We start from the raw sequence: 16,407 nt of genomic DNA, 5'->3' as shown, positions 1-16,407 counted from the left end.
CCCAATGTGTAGTAAAAACTCAAAGTCATACTCTTTAATTTTCAAAAATTTATACGTCTACTCATAACAAAAATTTTTATTAAAAATTTTAGGTAGGGTTAAAGGTAAAACCGTTATTTATTAAAAAAATTTTAAAAACTAAAATTTTATTATATTTTTCTCTCCAGGTTTAAAAAACTTACAATTTTTCTCTAATCCAAAATTTGAAAAGTGATAAATACCTTTCATAGAGTTTTTTTCCACTTCTCTTCGGTGTTGATTCACCATTTTCAGCCATTGATCGTCCTCCCTCCCTTTGGTCTCTCTTCCTTCCCTCTCCGATTAACACGAAAAAGACAAAGACAAACGAAGATCTTTCGTCTTCGTCTCAATCGAAGATAGTCATAAAGAGAATGGAGAAACACTTGGAGAGAGATAAGGCTAGAGGGAAGACAATCGATAGTTGAAGATGGCGATCCGTCATCAAAGAGAAGAGGAACATAGTCTGTGAGATATTTGTCACTTTTTAAACTTTGAGTTTAGAAAAAAATTATAAAATTTTTAAATATAAAAAAGAAAATACGATAAAACTTTAATTTCTTAAAGTTTTAAATAAATAATAATTTCACAATAATTTTAAGTAAAATATTTAATAAAAATTTATTTATAAATAGATGTTTAAATTTTAAAAAATAAAGAGATAAATATTTGAGTTTTCCCGATAACCTGGGAATAAGTCTTTTGGATTGAAATTCCGTTAAAAACAATGCAACCTGGATCACTTGAGTGCTAATCATGGTTGAATAATAAGACCGCCAGGAAGACTAATGTGGTTCCAATTGTCTCCCCACGTGGCCCCAATATTTGTACTTTTACATCTAATGTGAAGAATAATCAAAGTACGATCCTCTCATCCTTCACGTTCAGAGCACGCGCGACACGTCCAGAGTGTCCATATTCATTTAAGCAGTAATAAAAGCGTAGTAAATGCTTCTCCTTTGTCCCATGAAAATGAAAACAAAACGGTCAACCTGTTGCTTATTTTATTGCCTGTCACATTTTTATATGAAGAAAATGGAGAGCTTTAATATCTTTTGGGGTTTCACAAGAAATCCAATTTTTTCCTTATTTAGAAAAGTCTACTGTGGCATACAGGGCAACTACATTTTATCCGAAACTTTTTTCCGCTTGGTTGTTGATTTGCTTTATCTTTGAACTTCCAGAGGACACCATGATTTCATTTGATTGAGTTTTCGAATCAAGCTCCAAGGTTTCGGATTCAGATATATTTCCCTTGTCTTTTTCTCCAGGTAGATATTATCTTCGAGGGCTTTAAGATCATTTCTTGCTTTTTGGTTTCATTGATTCATTTTTTGCCAGAATTGTTTTTATTTTGCAGTAAGGAAGAAGAAAAGTAGACTAATGATATAGCTAAGCAATTCTACAAGACTTAGCATTCTGACATAACTTGAGTTGATTGTTCATTTTCCCCTTTTAACATGCTTCTTACAGCTAAATTTTCTTCTGGGATTTATAGTGTACACGCTCATTCTCTTGTTGGGAGTAAATTTTCTGTTGCTGCCAAATTATCATTGAGTATTTGGGGTTTCTGCTTTTTGGTCACTTGTTTATGTAGATTATCAAGATGATGAGGATAAGCTTTTGTGGATTTGTTTATGCGGCCTCGTGTGGTTACTTGGTGCTCTTTGCAGTTGCTCAGATTACTGATCCTTCAGAAGGTGTTTCTTTCTGCAAATTTAAGTGTTCAGTATTTTGTTAATACGTTTATAATATGTTATTGCTTTTCCCAGATATGTCCTCAATTTTCTTTTTTCAACTTTTCTGCACTAAATTCCACAATATATCTTGAATACAAGACTTGGCAGCTGCCAATTGATCATGCAGTGTAAATTCAGTCAAAATGATTGAAGTTATGCTAATAAGTCTTGTGCCTCATTATGTTCTGTATATTCTTGAAATATCTTGTTTCAGAAAAAAAAATTCTATAGCAGGTGACTATTGAGGTCAAATTTTGGAAATAGAAAACAGCACTATATTTAAATTCAATGACGAAAATTGCAACTAGTGAGAAATGAAGTAATTTACGTTTATTAAATTTGCTTTAGGTTGAAGATATGTATAAAAGTGTTAAGTGTCTTATTGAAGTTCAATATTATGTTCTGAGAAGATGGCATACTGCTATAGGTAGTGTATGTGAGTTTGACATTTTATTTCTTGGATAATAAATTATGAAAGGAGAGATGAATTTAGTTGTTGGGTTATGTGCATCTTTTTCTGCCTGTCAGGGGGCTTAGCATTAGAAGAAAAAATCCTTCCTTTCTTCTGATTTGTATAAAGGTATCTATATTGGATTATAACTTTAGAAAGCATCCAGGAACTTACTCACTATTGTCAATTTCCAGTCAGTGCATTGGTGGCAGTCAAGAGAAAATTATCCGATCCTATGAACTATCTCACAGACTGGAATAAGGGAGATCCATGCCTATCAAATTGGACTGGAGTCTTATGTTCTGATACAATTAATGAGACTGATGATTACTTGCATGTTCGTGAGCTGTATGTCCTTCCCATCCCGCTTTTTCATTTAGTCTTTGCTCTTTGTTGCCTATATTCTGCTTTTGCAATTCTTTGAATATTAAAGATGCGACAATTAATCTTCTGAATCCTTATTTTTTATACAGGCAGCTGCTGAACATGAATCTTTCAGGAAATTTAGCACCTGAGCTTGGACAACTATCACAACTTCAAATATTGTGAGATAAAATTCTCATAAGTTGATAACTTATGAAAATTGAATTATATCTTATATCTTCCAAGTTAATCAATGCAGTGTTGCTATAAGCCTTTTTCATTTATTGTCTGCTGGCAGGGATTTCATGTGGAATGATCTGACAGGCAGCATACCGAAGGAGATAGGGAATATATCATCACTAGAACTCTTGTAAGTTGTAGATGCAGGTGTTTATGAAATTATGTATATCCAAATACGATGCTATGTGATAATGTTGGTTTAATGTACTCAATGTACATGCATGTGTAGACTCTTGAATGGAAACAGATTATCAGGATCTTTACCAGAAGAGCTAGGCAAGCTTTCAAACTTGAATAGACTCCAAGTAGATCAGAACAATATTTCAGGCACAATACCAAAATCTTTTGCTAACCTGAGCTCAGTGAAACACCTGTAAGTGGATTATCAATCCAAGGCTAGTTCCATTCAGCAGGGCAATCATTTTTCTTCCACTCATTTTCTCTGCTGATATATCTGAATATTGCAGTCACTTGAATAATAACTCAATTGTTGGTCAACTTCCACCCGAGCTTTCCAAATTATCCACACTTCTTCACTTGTAAGTTCATACGGATATTACTTTTATCATATATTTTCAGCAGTAACTTTTCTTGTTCTGACAATTTTTCTATACTAAAAGCTGTCATCTGATCATGGGATGTGTGGTTGATTAAACAATGCTTGCAGGCTTGTGGACAATAATGACTTGACTGGGTCTCTCCCACCAGAATACTCAGAATTGCCATCGTTGCACATACTGTATGTTCCTCTCCACCATATCACCTTAATTTTTATGTTTTACTTTATCTTAGTCATGTTATGTATCAGCTTGATTGTTCTGCTTCATTGCTGGTATGAATTTTCTACTCCTTGGATAGTAAGGCACACTTATGGGAATTCTTCTCTCTTTTTTTCTTTTTTTTTTATCCGTGCAGTCAACTTGATGGCAACAACTTTAGTGGTACAGAAATTCCACCCAGTTATGGAAACTTTTCCAGATTAATAAAATTGTAAGTTTCATTTACTACTGTTTTACATTCTTCAACCGGAAAATTATGTGAATTGTAAGGCCATGAAATCTAATTTTCCTTGACAAACTGGTGACTGTATAAATCTAGTCAGATGACCTGTTACTTGGATTTAGAAAGAAAATATTAGCTAGGACTTTGTAACATCATGCCCAATAGTCTAATCTATTGTCAAGATATTGTCCGCTTTGGACACAATACATCTTGACAGCTTATGAGTTTGTCTTAACATCTTAAAGCGATGTAAAACTTTCATACTTACTCAGCGTCTCTCTTATGCTTTGCCAAAGTGGGATTTGTTTAGGGGTGTTACAAATCGTTCTACAAAACTATGAATGTGAGAGGAATCAATAATATAACTTGATTATGTAGATATTGCAATTGCAACGTCTAAGGTAACTCCAACAGAAGAGATTTCATGAATTGGTCCTACATCAGGATTTACTAAACATTATCTGCAAATTAAGTTTGAAACCTGTAGTATCAGCCACAAAGTACTGTTGAGCACACTTTATAAGAAGAGGCGTTATCTCACTTTGATTTTTCCATACATCAAAATAATATGTTATGCTGATACTACTTCATTTTCTCTCTCAAAATTGGCAGAAGTCTTAGAAATTGCAGTTTGCAGGGACCTGTTCCTGATTTCAGTAGGATTCAGAGCCTTTACTATCTGTAAGTCTGAGAATTGTCCAAATTTTTATTTCTAATATTTCCATTATAGGTAGCTACCAAATTCAACTTGTATTTAATTTTACTGGACTCGTGTGACAGGGATCTTAGCAGGAATCAGCTCACTGGACCCATACCAGCAAATAAGCTTTCTAATAATGTGACAACCATGTATGTAACGGCATCACAAACTTATCACTTATTTTGTTCAAAATATAGATAAGTAAAATAGAGAGCACGTCAGAGTAAAATTTTACCTTTGCCATTGCAGTGATCTATCAGAGAACAGTCTTGATGGATCCATACCAACAAGTTTCTCAGATCTTCCTTCTCTTCAGAAACTGTGAGTTTTTACTTCTAATCATGCCTTCTCATTTCCTGCTATGGAATTACAATTATGAATTAGCATTTTTCTTAATGATGATTGAATTGTCTAAATATGATTCTCTTCAAACTCCAGTGAATTAGTATGTCAATGATCTTTCTATGCACTCTGGATATGATTTTCAGACTATCTTCTACTTCAGGTCACTTGATAGAAATTTTTTGGATGGTTCAATCCCAGCTAGCTTATGGCAGAACAGATCCTTCAGTTCAAGTGCTAGACTGTCACTGTAAGATTTCAAAAAAGAAACTTTGCATTATTTATTTGCTTCACTGATTCCCTGCTGATTTACAATGGCTCATAAAAAACCATTATTCTGAAATTGAATTAAGTATTCTTGCTTGTCAACTTTTGGAGTGAGCTTCATTGGTTTTGTTAGTCTGGCTCTGTAAACCATATCTCTGGCCAATCATTTATACCTGTTCATATTCAAAATGCAGTGATCTGAGGAATAATTCTTTCTCAAGCATTTTAGGGGATTTAAATCCTCCAATCAATGTCACGCTAAGGTATGCCACTTTCTTATTACAGTGACGCATTGGCTACAAATGCATTCATTTTTTCCCCAGTTTATTTAGTTGTGCATGTCCTCACATGTTCTGCTAGCTTATTACACTATGAATGAGGACTTTGCATAGTTGGACATCTTGTAAGACAACAAATGGTATGAAAATTTCAAGATTCTGGGCTTGAGTGGATTATTCTTGTTGCAGAGTGTTAGGAATCCACCCAACATTCAGTCAATCAATATTAAACATACCCCAACACACTAGCTGAAATAAAGGAAATGACTATTTTGTTGATAAAGGGGGTTCGATATATACAATAAATGGATAAACCAGAAATTCGAGATGTCGGGGCCTCCCAAATCAGCCTAAAAGGCCGCCTGTAATCTAAGCTGCCCAAAGCTCTATTTTTGTTTCTTCCCTTTTTTACAACCCTAACCACCCTTTATACAATATGCCCTACTATCTAGAATTAGGTCGTGTCCCAAAACCCTAGGTCCTAACAGATAGTACATATGAAACTCAAGGAACCAGTTTGTCTACTGATAATTAATTATAAAATCTGCTTAAAAGATAAATTTATATACTTAAGCCTTTGGATAGTGGCTAGATTTTCTGGTTACAATGACCTGCTATAGGAAAACCCTGCAAGCATATCTCTCCGCAAATGATACATCTAGCTTCTCTAGTGTTTGAAATAGCTGTGAGCTTTTACTTTCCTGTAGCAAACGATGAGCCATGCCATTATTTGTCAAAGTCCTGTATGGTTTCTTTTATTCAATGTCTCATGAAACTGATATGCAGAATTAAAGATTTGTAATGATGTAAATTGATGTAGGATGTCCTAGAAATGGTATGCAAATACATAGAGAAAATCTCCAGTGTATTTGATTATTGATTTTTATGCTTTTACTGTTTGATCTTCTACTTTCTTTTCCAGTTATTCTGGTCAGTGTGAAAAATACAAATACTTCAATAATGGAAAATCTCATCTTCATATTGGTCCTTTAATTTTTCTGTTCATTTCTTATCATTTTATCAGTTTATTTTCAGGCTTGGTGGCAATCCCATCTGCACAAATGCAAGCATACCAAGCATAGGCCAATTCTGTGATTCTGAAGCAAAAGATGATGGGACAGTTACAAAATCCACCAATTCAAGATGCCCTATTCAAGCATGTCCCACGGATAATTTCTATGAATACGTCCCAGCATCTGGTGATTTATGTACCTGTGCAGCACCTCTGAGAATTGGATACCGGCTGAAAAGTCCTAGTTTCTCTTATTTCCCTCCATACTCAAGCATTTTTGAAGCATATATGACTATTTCTCTCCACTTGGACCTTTATCAACTATCAATTGATTCATATGCTTGGGAGAAAGGACCTCGTCTACAGATGTATTTGAAGTTGTTTCCTCATGCCAACTCTAGTACGTTTAATACAAGTGAGGTGCAGCGAATTGAAGGCATATTTACATCCTGGAGATTTCCTGGTGATGACTTATTTGGACCATATGAACTGCTCAACTTCACTCTCCTGGGACCTTATTCCAGTAGTATGTATCTAAGCCAGCCATTTCTGTTTATATTTCATTGTCTTACTACATGTTGTAATAAAAATGCTATCTTGATTTGTACTTACTATTGCATATCTGCTACAGTAATTCCTGAAACTCAAAGGACAGGTATCAGTAAAGGCCTTTTGGCAGCAATTGTAGTTGGAGCCATTGCTGGTGCTGTGGCAACAACCGCAACTGTTACATTCCTGGTGACAAGAAGACACACTAGAAATCAACACTCAATGTCAAGAAGACGCTTGTGTGAGTTTTCTAATACAAATACCTCTGATTGATCTCTGAAAAGTTAAAGATGTGAATTTTATCATGCTTTGCAGCCACAAAGGTCTCAATGAAAATTGATGGAGTGAAGTCCTTCAAGTTCAAAGAATTAGCATCAGCAACTGACAACTTCAACCGCTCAACTGAAGTTGGCCAAGGGGGCTATGGAAAGGTCTATAGAGGCATTTTATCTGACAACACAATCGTCGCCATAAAGCGTGCAGAAGAAGGATCTTTACAGGGTCAGAAAGAATTCTTGACTGAGATAAAATTGTTGTCAAGGTTGCATCACAGGAACCTGGTTTCTTTGTTGGGCTACTGTGATGAACAAGAGGAGCAGGTATGTTCTTGTAGATCCCAAGACATCTGAATTATGGTTCAATCACATAAAATGAACTATCTGCTTATGTTCTTGCTACCTGTGCAGATGCTGGTATATGAGTTCATGCCTAATGGCACCTTGAGAGACTGGCTTTCTAGTATGAAAATTTTCAGGATCTGTGATTCTTAATCCCTCCTGTTTGCATTTTCCTGGCTCAAAATTTGATGGTGAATGACAAATGCAGGTAAAGCTAAAGCATGCCTCAATTTCAGTATGAGGGTCTGCATCGCATTAGATTCGGCTAAGGGGATTCTTTACCTCCATACTGAAGCAAACCCGCCTGTGTTCCACCGAGATATCAAAGCCAGCAACATTCTTCTGGACTCCAGGTTTATTGCTAAAGTCGCTGATTTTGGACTCTCAAGGCTGGCTCCAGTCCTAGATGACGAAGGAACCATGCCAACTCATGTTTCCACAATTGTTAAGGGAACACCAGTAAGTTCGAATATGTTACCATTGTTCATTCACATTTTCAAGGATCCTCTTGGTTAAATAGTCTAATACATTGTCCAGATATTATCCACTTTAAACACTAAATTCATCACAATTTTGCATTTTGATAGTTTCAGAGTTCACAAGTCATTTAACCAATCTACTTCTTCACATTCTTTAGGCAATGTGAGATATTTATACATATCAAACATATCTTTTGTGTTTTGTCAATGAGTTTAAGGTGTTACACTCATCCCGTTTTAGGATACAACGTCTTTGTTGAGATTTTTCCAAATTGATTAAATCGCATATTAACTTTTAAACTATCAGATAGATGGGTTGTGAAACCTAAAAGCATAACTTATTTTGGAATTTACATATATACCCAACATTTTTAGGTGTTTCATCAATATGAAATTTGTCAAGGATGTTATATGCATCCTTTTACAAAACCTAGTATCCTGACGTATTTTGAGTTGTAAAGACTTTAAATCTAAAACAAACTAAACTGTCATAATATCTCTTATCATATATCCAACTTTATTATAGCCCTTTGCCAATTTTTTTTCTGCCTCAGTTAACAGATTTTATGACAACATACATGCAGGGCTATCTCGATCCAGAGTATTTTCTAACTCATAAGTTGACAGATAAAAGCGATGTTTATAGCCTTGGTGTAGTACTTCTAGAGCTCTTGACTGGTATGCAGCCAATATCACATGGCAAAAACATTGTCCGCGAGGTACTTTCTCAAACACACAACTCTTTCTTCTTCAATATCAATTCTCTGTTGCAAGTCTTCCTTACAAGAAAATGAAACCTATGCATATGTCCAGGTGAATGTAGCTCGTGAATCAGGGTTGATGTTCTCTATTATAGACAACAGAATGGGGTCTTACCCATCTGAATGCATCGAGAGGTTTGTAGCTTTGGCCCTCAACTGTTGCAATGACAAGCCAGAACTTCGGCCAGCCATGTCGGATGTGGTGAGGGAGCTAGAAAATATACTCAAGATGCTGCCAGAAACTGATGCCGCGTTTTCTGAGTCTACCTCCATGAACTCGGGAAGCAAGTCAGCATCAGCTTTGGCTTCCTCATCTTTCATCACAAGAGATCAATACTTTTCATCTAATGTATCAGGCAGTGATCTTGTCAGTGGTACCATTCCCACTATTTCCCCTCGTTAATTTGTTTTCTATGTGCGGTAGTAGTTGTAGAATGAGAAGTTTTGGCTGTCCTTATGTGAACTTCCTGTAAAATTTATAAAGCAAACAATCATACTTCTTGCCTGCTCCCAAGGAATCAAGACTGAGAAAAATTAGTCATCCACAAAGGATCCTTCGATTAATAATCTTTTTAAAAATAGAATGGATTCAGTCTTATACATGCGCAAGAAAGATAATCAACAAAGAAAGAAGACGAGTTCTTCTTCACTTCTATCACTCGTCAGATGAAAGTCTCATGTAACCTTCGACAGGTGAAATATAAAATGAACATATAATATTTTATACACAAGGCCAGAAGCCTTGTTTCCCACCCAAGGCTTCATGTAAACGGAGAGTTTCACTCGTCAATTTTTTTAAATTTAAACACTTATTCACGAATTAAATTTTATTAAAAATTTTAATTATGATTAAAAATAAAATTATTATTTAATAAAAAAATTTTAAAAATCAAAAATTTATTATATTTTTCTTTTAAATTTAAAAATCTATCATCCCCTTTCAATTTAAAATTTAAAAAATAAATATTTTCTCTTTAAAGATTATAATTTTTCTTTGTTGCTATTCCTTTTGTGATTAAAGCCAACTAACCTTCACATCAACGTTCCTTTTTTTCTCAAACGATGATAAATCATCAACCAATCAAAGGTGGGTTGACAATTCGTCAGATTAAGATAAAATAGATATGTGTGATATAAGAGAAAACTACAAACTTTAAAGAGAAAATATTCATTTTTTAAACCTTAAATAAGAAAGGAGAAAATATGATAAAATTTTAGGTTTTTTTAAATTTTTTATTAAATAACGGTTTTACCTTTAACTCTAATTTAGATTTTTAATAAAAAATTACTTATAAATAGATATTTAAATTTTTTAAAATTAACAAATGAGACTTTAAAATTATATCAAACTTTAGGTGAGAACAAATCTTTTGGCCTATAAAAATAATAAGATAAGTATTTTTGGGATAAATCAAACAATAAATGAAGTATTGAGAGTTGATAACCATTTTGATCCGAATAAAGTTTTAAACTTATATGAGTCATTAGACCGTTGACTCAATTATAATTTTTTTATTTAATTTTCTTTTGATATTATTAAAAAATTTATAATTTTTTATACTTAGGAATGAACGGTCACCCCACAAGTTTTTTTTTTTAAAATGAAATATAGGGTTTACTTTAAAATGATTATTTTGATAATTTATCAGTAATTATTTATATTATTTTATTTAGTTTATAAATAATAAAAAATTTTGATAATCTTCTTTTATTAATGATGATATTATAGATAATATAAAAATTATCTGATTATCACTTCCAATTAAGTATCATATTCTTGTTTATTAATTTTTTAAGGTTAAAATAATTTCATTTTTAATTATTATAACAAATAATATAAAAATATTTTAGAATAATTATACCTAAAATTATTTAAGTAAAATAATATACTAATATTTTTTTATTACCTTTAACTAAATACAATAATTATTTATAGATATCTATTTTTACTAAATTTTATCAAATATTATAATAATTTATATCCAATAATCTTTAAGATAATCTTTAAATTTTAATAATAAAACATTTCTCAAACTAAATACCCTCATAAAATAATATTATATTTATACACATTTAAATATATAAAATTATCATTATATAATTAAATATTATTTTATATTTAATTTAAAATAATTCAATAATATAATAATATATTACCTACATATTTAATAGTATAATATATATATATATATATATAAAAACACATCAACCATGATTATCAGTTGGTTTGATTTGACCAATAGGAAAATAAAAACTATTCAAAGTTTGATTAAAAATAAAAATATTTTAAATAAAAAATAAAATAAATAATTATATCATCAAGTAATTATACCACCTGAATTGTTTTATTCCTCTCCATCTGAAAATTTTAAATGCTTATACGATGAAAATAAATTGATCGTCATTTTAAAACTGAGATTTAAAAAGTCTTAATAATATTATTAATTTACAATGGACAAATGGTAATTTTACCAGTTTGACTACGTACTTTCTTGTGTTGACTTTCTAACGTCTCAACGTCCCGTCTGAAAACCGCGATGACGCGAAAAAGTGGTTTTTTAGTTGGTGGTTTTGGGATTATTTCCTGAAAACAAAGTGCTATGATTTATCTTTTTTTTTTTTTTAATTGAAAATTGATCATCTTTCCTTTTTTAACTTGGTGTTGTTATTCTCATTAAAAAATATATCTAGAAATTTTATCTGTAAGAAGATCAATTTGAGCATATTCCGTGGAACCTAATGGTTTGTGTCAACTTTCAATCGATCAAGATCATTTGTTTCGGTTGGTAAGTTTCATCCCTTTATAATCTTATCTGTAATTTCAGGAACTGGGTATCCTACCCACCTTCCAATTTTATAGTTTATTCTCGGAAATGCTTTTTTTCCTTTATTTGAGTTTTTAGAGTTTCTTTATAATTGATGTTACTTTTCGTCTTTGGGTTGTTTTCATTTCTCCTGAATTGCAAATGATCTCTCATTTTCGATTTTCAATTGGGGTCATGGCTATAATGTGTTTTTGTAAATTTCGGGAGAATCTCACATCCTGTTTTTTAGTCGGTTAACGAAATTCTTAATGTGTTTGGTATTTCTCCTAATTTTTCTGGTAGTTTGTTTTAGAAGATAATTGGTGTGTTTCTTGTAGATCATGTACAGTTGCATCATTATATTAAAATTTATATAGCTCTGTTACCAGATTACTTATTGGGATCCGGTAAATTCTTTTTTTTTTTTTTTTGGGATTGCGGCAGATGTTGACCAAGCCATATTTCCTGACTTCTGCATCGAAAATTTGGTTCTGAGGGCATTCTTTTTGGGATTCTTGTGTATGGAATTGTCCGAATGCTGTAGTGAAGTCAACATGATGGGTGCGCTTTAAACGATTGTAGTTTCTTGATGTATAAGCAAAGAACAATGCGGTTGAGATTCAGACTGGTCCTGTTAGTTTTGCTGTTCTCTTTAGTGTTATTTGGATGTGTTGCAGCAGAGTTTGAGAGTGGAAATTCACAGAGGGTAAGAGCTGCTCCTCGCAGAAATGTTGAAGACAATGTTATAGATGGAACTGGTGTTGAGAATACTTTAAGTTTTGATGACACTGATAGTGGACTGGGTGAGAGAAAGGGTAGTCACAACAGAGTCTCGATTTCTACTGTGGCTTTATTTACTCTGGCAATGGCTGCTGCCACTGGTTTAGGTGCAGTCCCATTCTTCTTTGTGGAGCTTGATCCTCAATGGGCCGGAATATGCAATGGAATGGCTTCTGGTGTGATGTTAGCTGCAAGCTTTGACTTAATACAGGAGGGACAGGTCCACGGCGCAGGCAATTGGGTTGTGATTGGGATTTTATCTGGTGGCATATTCATTTTACTTTGTAAAAAGGTGATGGCTGCGGTCTTTCATTCACATTAACAAAATTCGGTCCCCTTTCATTGCTAAATTGATTTCTTTAATTCCTGTTTACTAGTTCATTATTAGTAGTAGAGACATATTTGTCAGTGGTTAGATTTTGTTATGACCTCACACTAAATCAAATGCAATTTGTTTCTTTCAATATGTATATATTCCAATCAAAAGTTAAACATATATTTAGCGACTTAAAAGTTGTTTTTCTAATTATATGGTCTTGCATATATTGGTATGTGCTCCCATGTTTACATGTACTAACTCATCACACAATTAAATGTCTTGTCTTATTAGTTTCTTGAGCGATATGGCGAAGTAAGTATGTTGGACATAAAAGGCGCAGATGCAACTAAAGTAGTTCTTGTCATTGGAATCATGACTCTTCATTCATTTGGAGAGGGTTCTGGTGTTGGAGTTTCCTTTGCTGGATCAAAAGGGTTTTCGCAAGGCCTTTTAGTAACTTTGGCTATTGCTGTGCACAATATACCTGAGGGGTTAGCTGTGAGTATGGTACTTGCTTCTCGGGGTGTTTCTCCACAAAATGCAATGTTATGGAGTATAATTACATCCTTACCTCAGGTAACATCATATGTTTTGTTATGTTGTTGGGCATTGAGTTTGTCAAGCCATGTAAAACAAAATGAATCATTTGGATCATACATTACAGGAATTTATAGTTCCAGAGAATAATTATGAATCAGTAAACATATATTTACAAGCATAAAGCTCTGCACCATATATCTGTCAGAAGCTTTGATATCAACTGGTCTAAATTCAATAAACTATGCTGTTGTCTGCTGGTTTTGTTTCTTGTTTTTTGTGTTACTCTGAGTAGAATGATGAAAAACATCTTTTGTGATATGTATAATCATTTGCATACTATTTAGTTAATGAAATGAGCACCTTTTAGGTGGGTTGTGTGCAAACTTGCCAGAGCGAAGTTGCTTCCTCAAGTGCATATGTAAATTTTGAGGATCCTCAGTGACTAGGTCTTGATCTGTCACTTATATGTGTCAAACAGATTAGTGGAAGTAATCAAAATTTAAAGTTAAGCGTTGGGAGGGTAGAACTTATATTAGTTTCTTTATTTATGCAGCCTATTGTAGCAGTCCCATCATTTATATGTGCTGATGCCTTTAACAAATTCCTGCCATTTTGTACTGGCTTTGCTGCTGGATGTATGATCTGGATGGTTGTCGCTGAGGTACTCCCTGATGCATTCAAGGTAATTATTCTCACCAAATGCATAAAGACCTAGTTGCCCCTTTGTTTAATGGGTCATATTTCCCATTTAAGTTTTTGGTCCTCCTGATGATACTTTTTGGTTACATAATGAGATGTGCAGCATGATGTTTATCATTTGAGTATCATCCCTTTCTACTCTGTCCTAAACATCCTGTGTTTGTTACAGTGTTATGCAATTATTTTTTCAGGTCATAAATTCTCATGTGCTTCTGTGGTCATATAGATTTTAGATTGGTTGAGTTAAGGTTCATACTTGTTATGTCATAAATGTATAGTGAAACCTATATTTAGGATGAAATGGTACATCTAAATACTAACTATTATGAAGTATCGTATCACAAATAATTATAAGCTGTCTGTCTGAAAAGACTGCCCTCATCACTTTCCTATTTTTCTGCCCTAAATCCTCAAAAAATAAGAAGGAATCTGCATGAACTTAATTTGAAACTGAATATTCTTTTTATCTTTTGTTTATAATTCAATCTTGTTAACTTTAATTTCCCAGATTCTAGAGACATGATTTTTATTTACCTGCCATCTTGTCTCTAGGAAGCATCTCCGTCTCCAGTGGCCTCGGCAGCTACACTTTCTGTAGCTTTTATGGAAGCTCTTAGCACTTTGTTTCAGAATGTCAGCCATGATTACAAGTGAGTTGTTTTGATCTTTTATTTGTTGCGGAGACTGGATGATCAGTATAGCAACATGCATTTAGGATATCCCAACTACTTGAGTTTGCTTCACTTTTTTTCTGCTGGCATTCATCCTTGCCTCTTACTAGTAATCTATATGTTTCAAGCTCAGTCTAGTATTAATGTCTTATAATATCTTTCATGCAATTTCTAGATTTTATCATTCCGTGGTTTGTAAGTGATACTCAACACTTGCACTGAAGTGTACATATATATATTAATCTACTATCTTTAATTAATCGAATATAAAGCCTTTGCTTTGATGAATATTTTTTTCACTACATCACTACCGTGTCAAGTTATCATTGTATGACAGACCTCATATTGGTACGACTATCCATCATGAGACTATAAATTTCTCTTAAAGCTAAGTATTGCCATTCAGCATGATAACTGTTGTTTGTAATGTTCTTGACATTCAAAACTTCTTTACCCTTCCCACTCCTCTGATGAACTTACTGCTCTTGCCAAGTGGTGAATTGTGGTATTCTTATCCCAAACAAGATCCTGCCTTTTCTTTTTGTAGCGCAACTGTGGTGGCATGTATTTCTTCTATGCATGGACTAAATTTATCTTTTATTTTATTTTTGTCTCTTTGCAGTTCACAGGATGCTTCTGGCTTTTTTGTTTCGTTGCTTTTTGGTCTTGGCCCATTGCTAGGTGGGATGGTTCTTGTTTCTTTCGCTCTTGCTTTCCACCTTCAGCATGCCCTTCTCATGGGGACAGCCTCAGGCATTGCCTTTGTCCTTGGTGGTTGGAGGCCACTGCAGCTACTTTTCACTGCAAAGATGGGATTTATTCCCCTTGTTACTCTGCTTTCAGCAGGAGCTGCATTTGTCCATCTATTGAGCTCCAGTGTATTAAAACTAGCTCGTCAGAAGAGAAGTTCTGCAGTTACCTTGCCTACTGCAGCTAGTTTTCCAGTGAGTGTTCTTACCCTTCAGTCATTCTTATCATGTGGAGCAGTGGCCATCCATGCCTTGGCTGAGGGACTTGCACTAGGAGTAGCTGCACCTAAGGCATATGGACTTGGTCAGCACATGGTCCTTCCTGTTTCCCTACATGGGCTCCCTCGAGGTGCAGCTGTGGCAAGCTGTATATTAGGGGCTACTGATAGCTGGTCTGCCTCCCTTGCAGCGGCTGCTTTGATTGGTTTCATGGGTCCATCATCTGCCATTGGAGCCATACTTGCAGGAATTGACTACAGTGGCCTAGACCATGTGATGGTTTTTGCATGTGGGGGATTACTCCCCAGCTTCATAAGAACAGCACAGAGATCTGTGAGTTTAGACATGCGGAAAAGCGGTGGTGGGCTTGTCATAGGAGTTGGATTTGCTACTCTGTGTTTAACATGCACCAAGCTGGTTTGCTTGCACACCCCTTACTGTAATTCTGCTCCAGAGGCTGTTAGATGAGGTGATCTTTGCTAAAGCTCCTTGATATGTAATTGTTGAGATCCTCATGGATAAGGTTGGTAGCCATGCATTCTTTTGGGATACAAGTTAGGCAACTGGTTGAGATTGAGCTTATTCATAAAATTTGTACATCTGACCTTATGGAGAAGAGAATGATTATACAGGAAGTTGACGGTGGCTTTTCATTCTATCTAGATGAGCTGCAAATTGTACTTAAGTTTTCCTTATTTGTTGTTTAGAATGGGAATCCCAAGTCTGGTGAGATGAATTTCATCCACTCACCTCCTTAGAGCCAAGTTCAGACTCAACTCCAAACACAATAAACTTTCAAAACCATGGT

General features: G+C 34.2%; 2 protein-coding genes across 2 annotated transcripts; both read left to right on the top strand.

Annotated features, from left to right (window-relative positions):
* The first annotated feature begins 1,019 nt into the window (after positions 1-1,019).
* On the top strand, positions 1,020-9,332 carry LOC123224861 (probable LRR receptor-like serine/threonine-protein kinase At1g06840). Its single transcript, XM_044648606.1, has 22 exons — positions 1,020-1,289; positions 1,379-1,517; positions 1,616-1,718; positions 2,403-2,556; positions 2,682-2,753; positions 2,870-2,941; positions 3,041-3,184; positions 3,279-3,350; positions 3,479-3,550; positions 3,727-3,801; positions 4,426-4,494; positions 4,594-4,662; positions 4,763-4,834; positions 5,019-5,105; positions 5,317-5,385; positions 6,436-6,938; positions 7,044-7,202; positions 7,277-7,560; positions 7,648-7,699; positions 7,787-8,037; positions 8,642-8,776; positions 8,871-9,332. The coding sequence occupies exons 2-22, from the start codon at positions 1,479-1,481 to the stop codon at positions 9,219-9,221; spliced, it is 2,904 nt and encodes a 967-aa protein (XP_044504541.1). The 5' UTR covers positions 1,020-1,289; positions 1,379-1,478; the 3' UTR covers positions 9,222-9,332.
* A 1,989-nt stretch (positions 9,333-11,321) lies between these two features.
* LOC123216414 (putative zinc transporter At3g08650) lies at positions 11,322-16,363 on the top strand. Its single transcript, XM_044636828.1, has 6 exons — positions 11,322-11,604; positions 12,067-12,694; positions 13,013-13,297; positions 13,815-13,943; positions 14,513-14,610; positions 15,254-16,363. Exons 2-6 carry the CDS (start codon positions 12,212-12,214, stop codon positions 16,065-16,067), a joined length of 1,809 nt encoding a protein of 602 aa, XP_044492763.1. The 5' UTR covers positions 11,322-11,604; positions 12,067-12,211; the 3' UTR covers positions 16,068-16,363.
* The last annotated feature ends 44 nt before the right edge of the window (positions 16,364-16,407 follow it).

This window comes from Mangifera indica, chromosome 1, assembly GCF_011075055.1.
Source record: "Mangifera indica cultivar Alphonso chromosome 1, CATAS_Mindica_2.1, whole genome shotgun sequence".
In the NCBI taxonomy this organism is placed as follows: domain Eukaryota; kingdom Viridiplantae; phylum Streptophyta; class Magnoliopsida; order Sapindales; family Anacardiaceae; genus Mangifera; species Mangifera indica.
This window is presented reverse-complemented; position numbering and strand designations above follow the sequence as displayed.

Excerpts from the sequence above, each read along its gene's own strand:
- LOC123224861 (XM_044648606.1), top strand. The coding sequence starts at position 1,479 with ATGCTTCTTACAGCTAAATTTTCTTCTGGGATTTATAGT. Across the intron at positions 1,719-2,402 it reads GATTACTGATCCTTCAGAAG|TCAGTGCATTGGTGGCAGTC; the intron begins GTGTTTCTTTCT and ends GTCAATTTCCAG. Across the intron at positions 5,386-6,435 it reads CCAATCAATGTCACGCTAAG|GCTTGGTGGCAATCCCATCT; the intron begins GTATGCCACTTT and ends GTTTATTTTCAG.
- LOC123216414 (XM_044636828.1), top strand. The coding sequence starts at position 12,212 with ATGTATAAGCAAAGAACAATGCGGTTGAGATTCAGACTGGTCCTGTTA. Across the intron at positions 12,695-13,012 it reads TCATTTTACTTTGTAAAAAG|TTTCTTGAGCGATATGGCGA; the intron begins GTGATGGCTGCG and ends TTGTCTTATTAG. Across the intron at positions 13,944-14,512 it reads TACTCCCTGATGCATTCAAG|GAAGCATCTCCGTCTCCAGT; the intron begins GTAATTATTCTC and ends TCTTGTCTCTAG.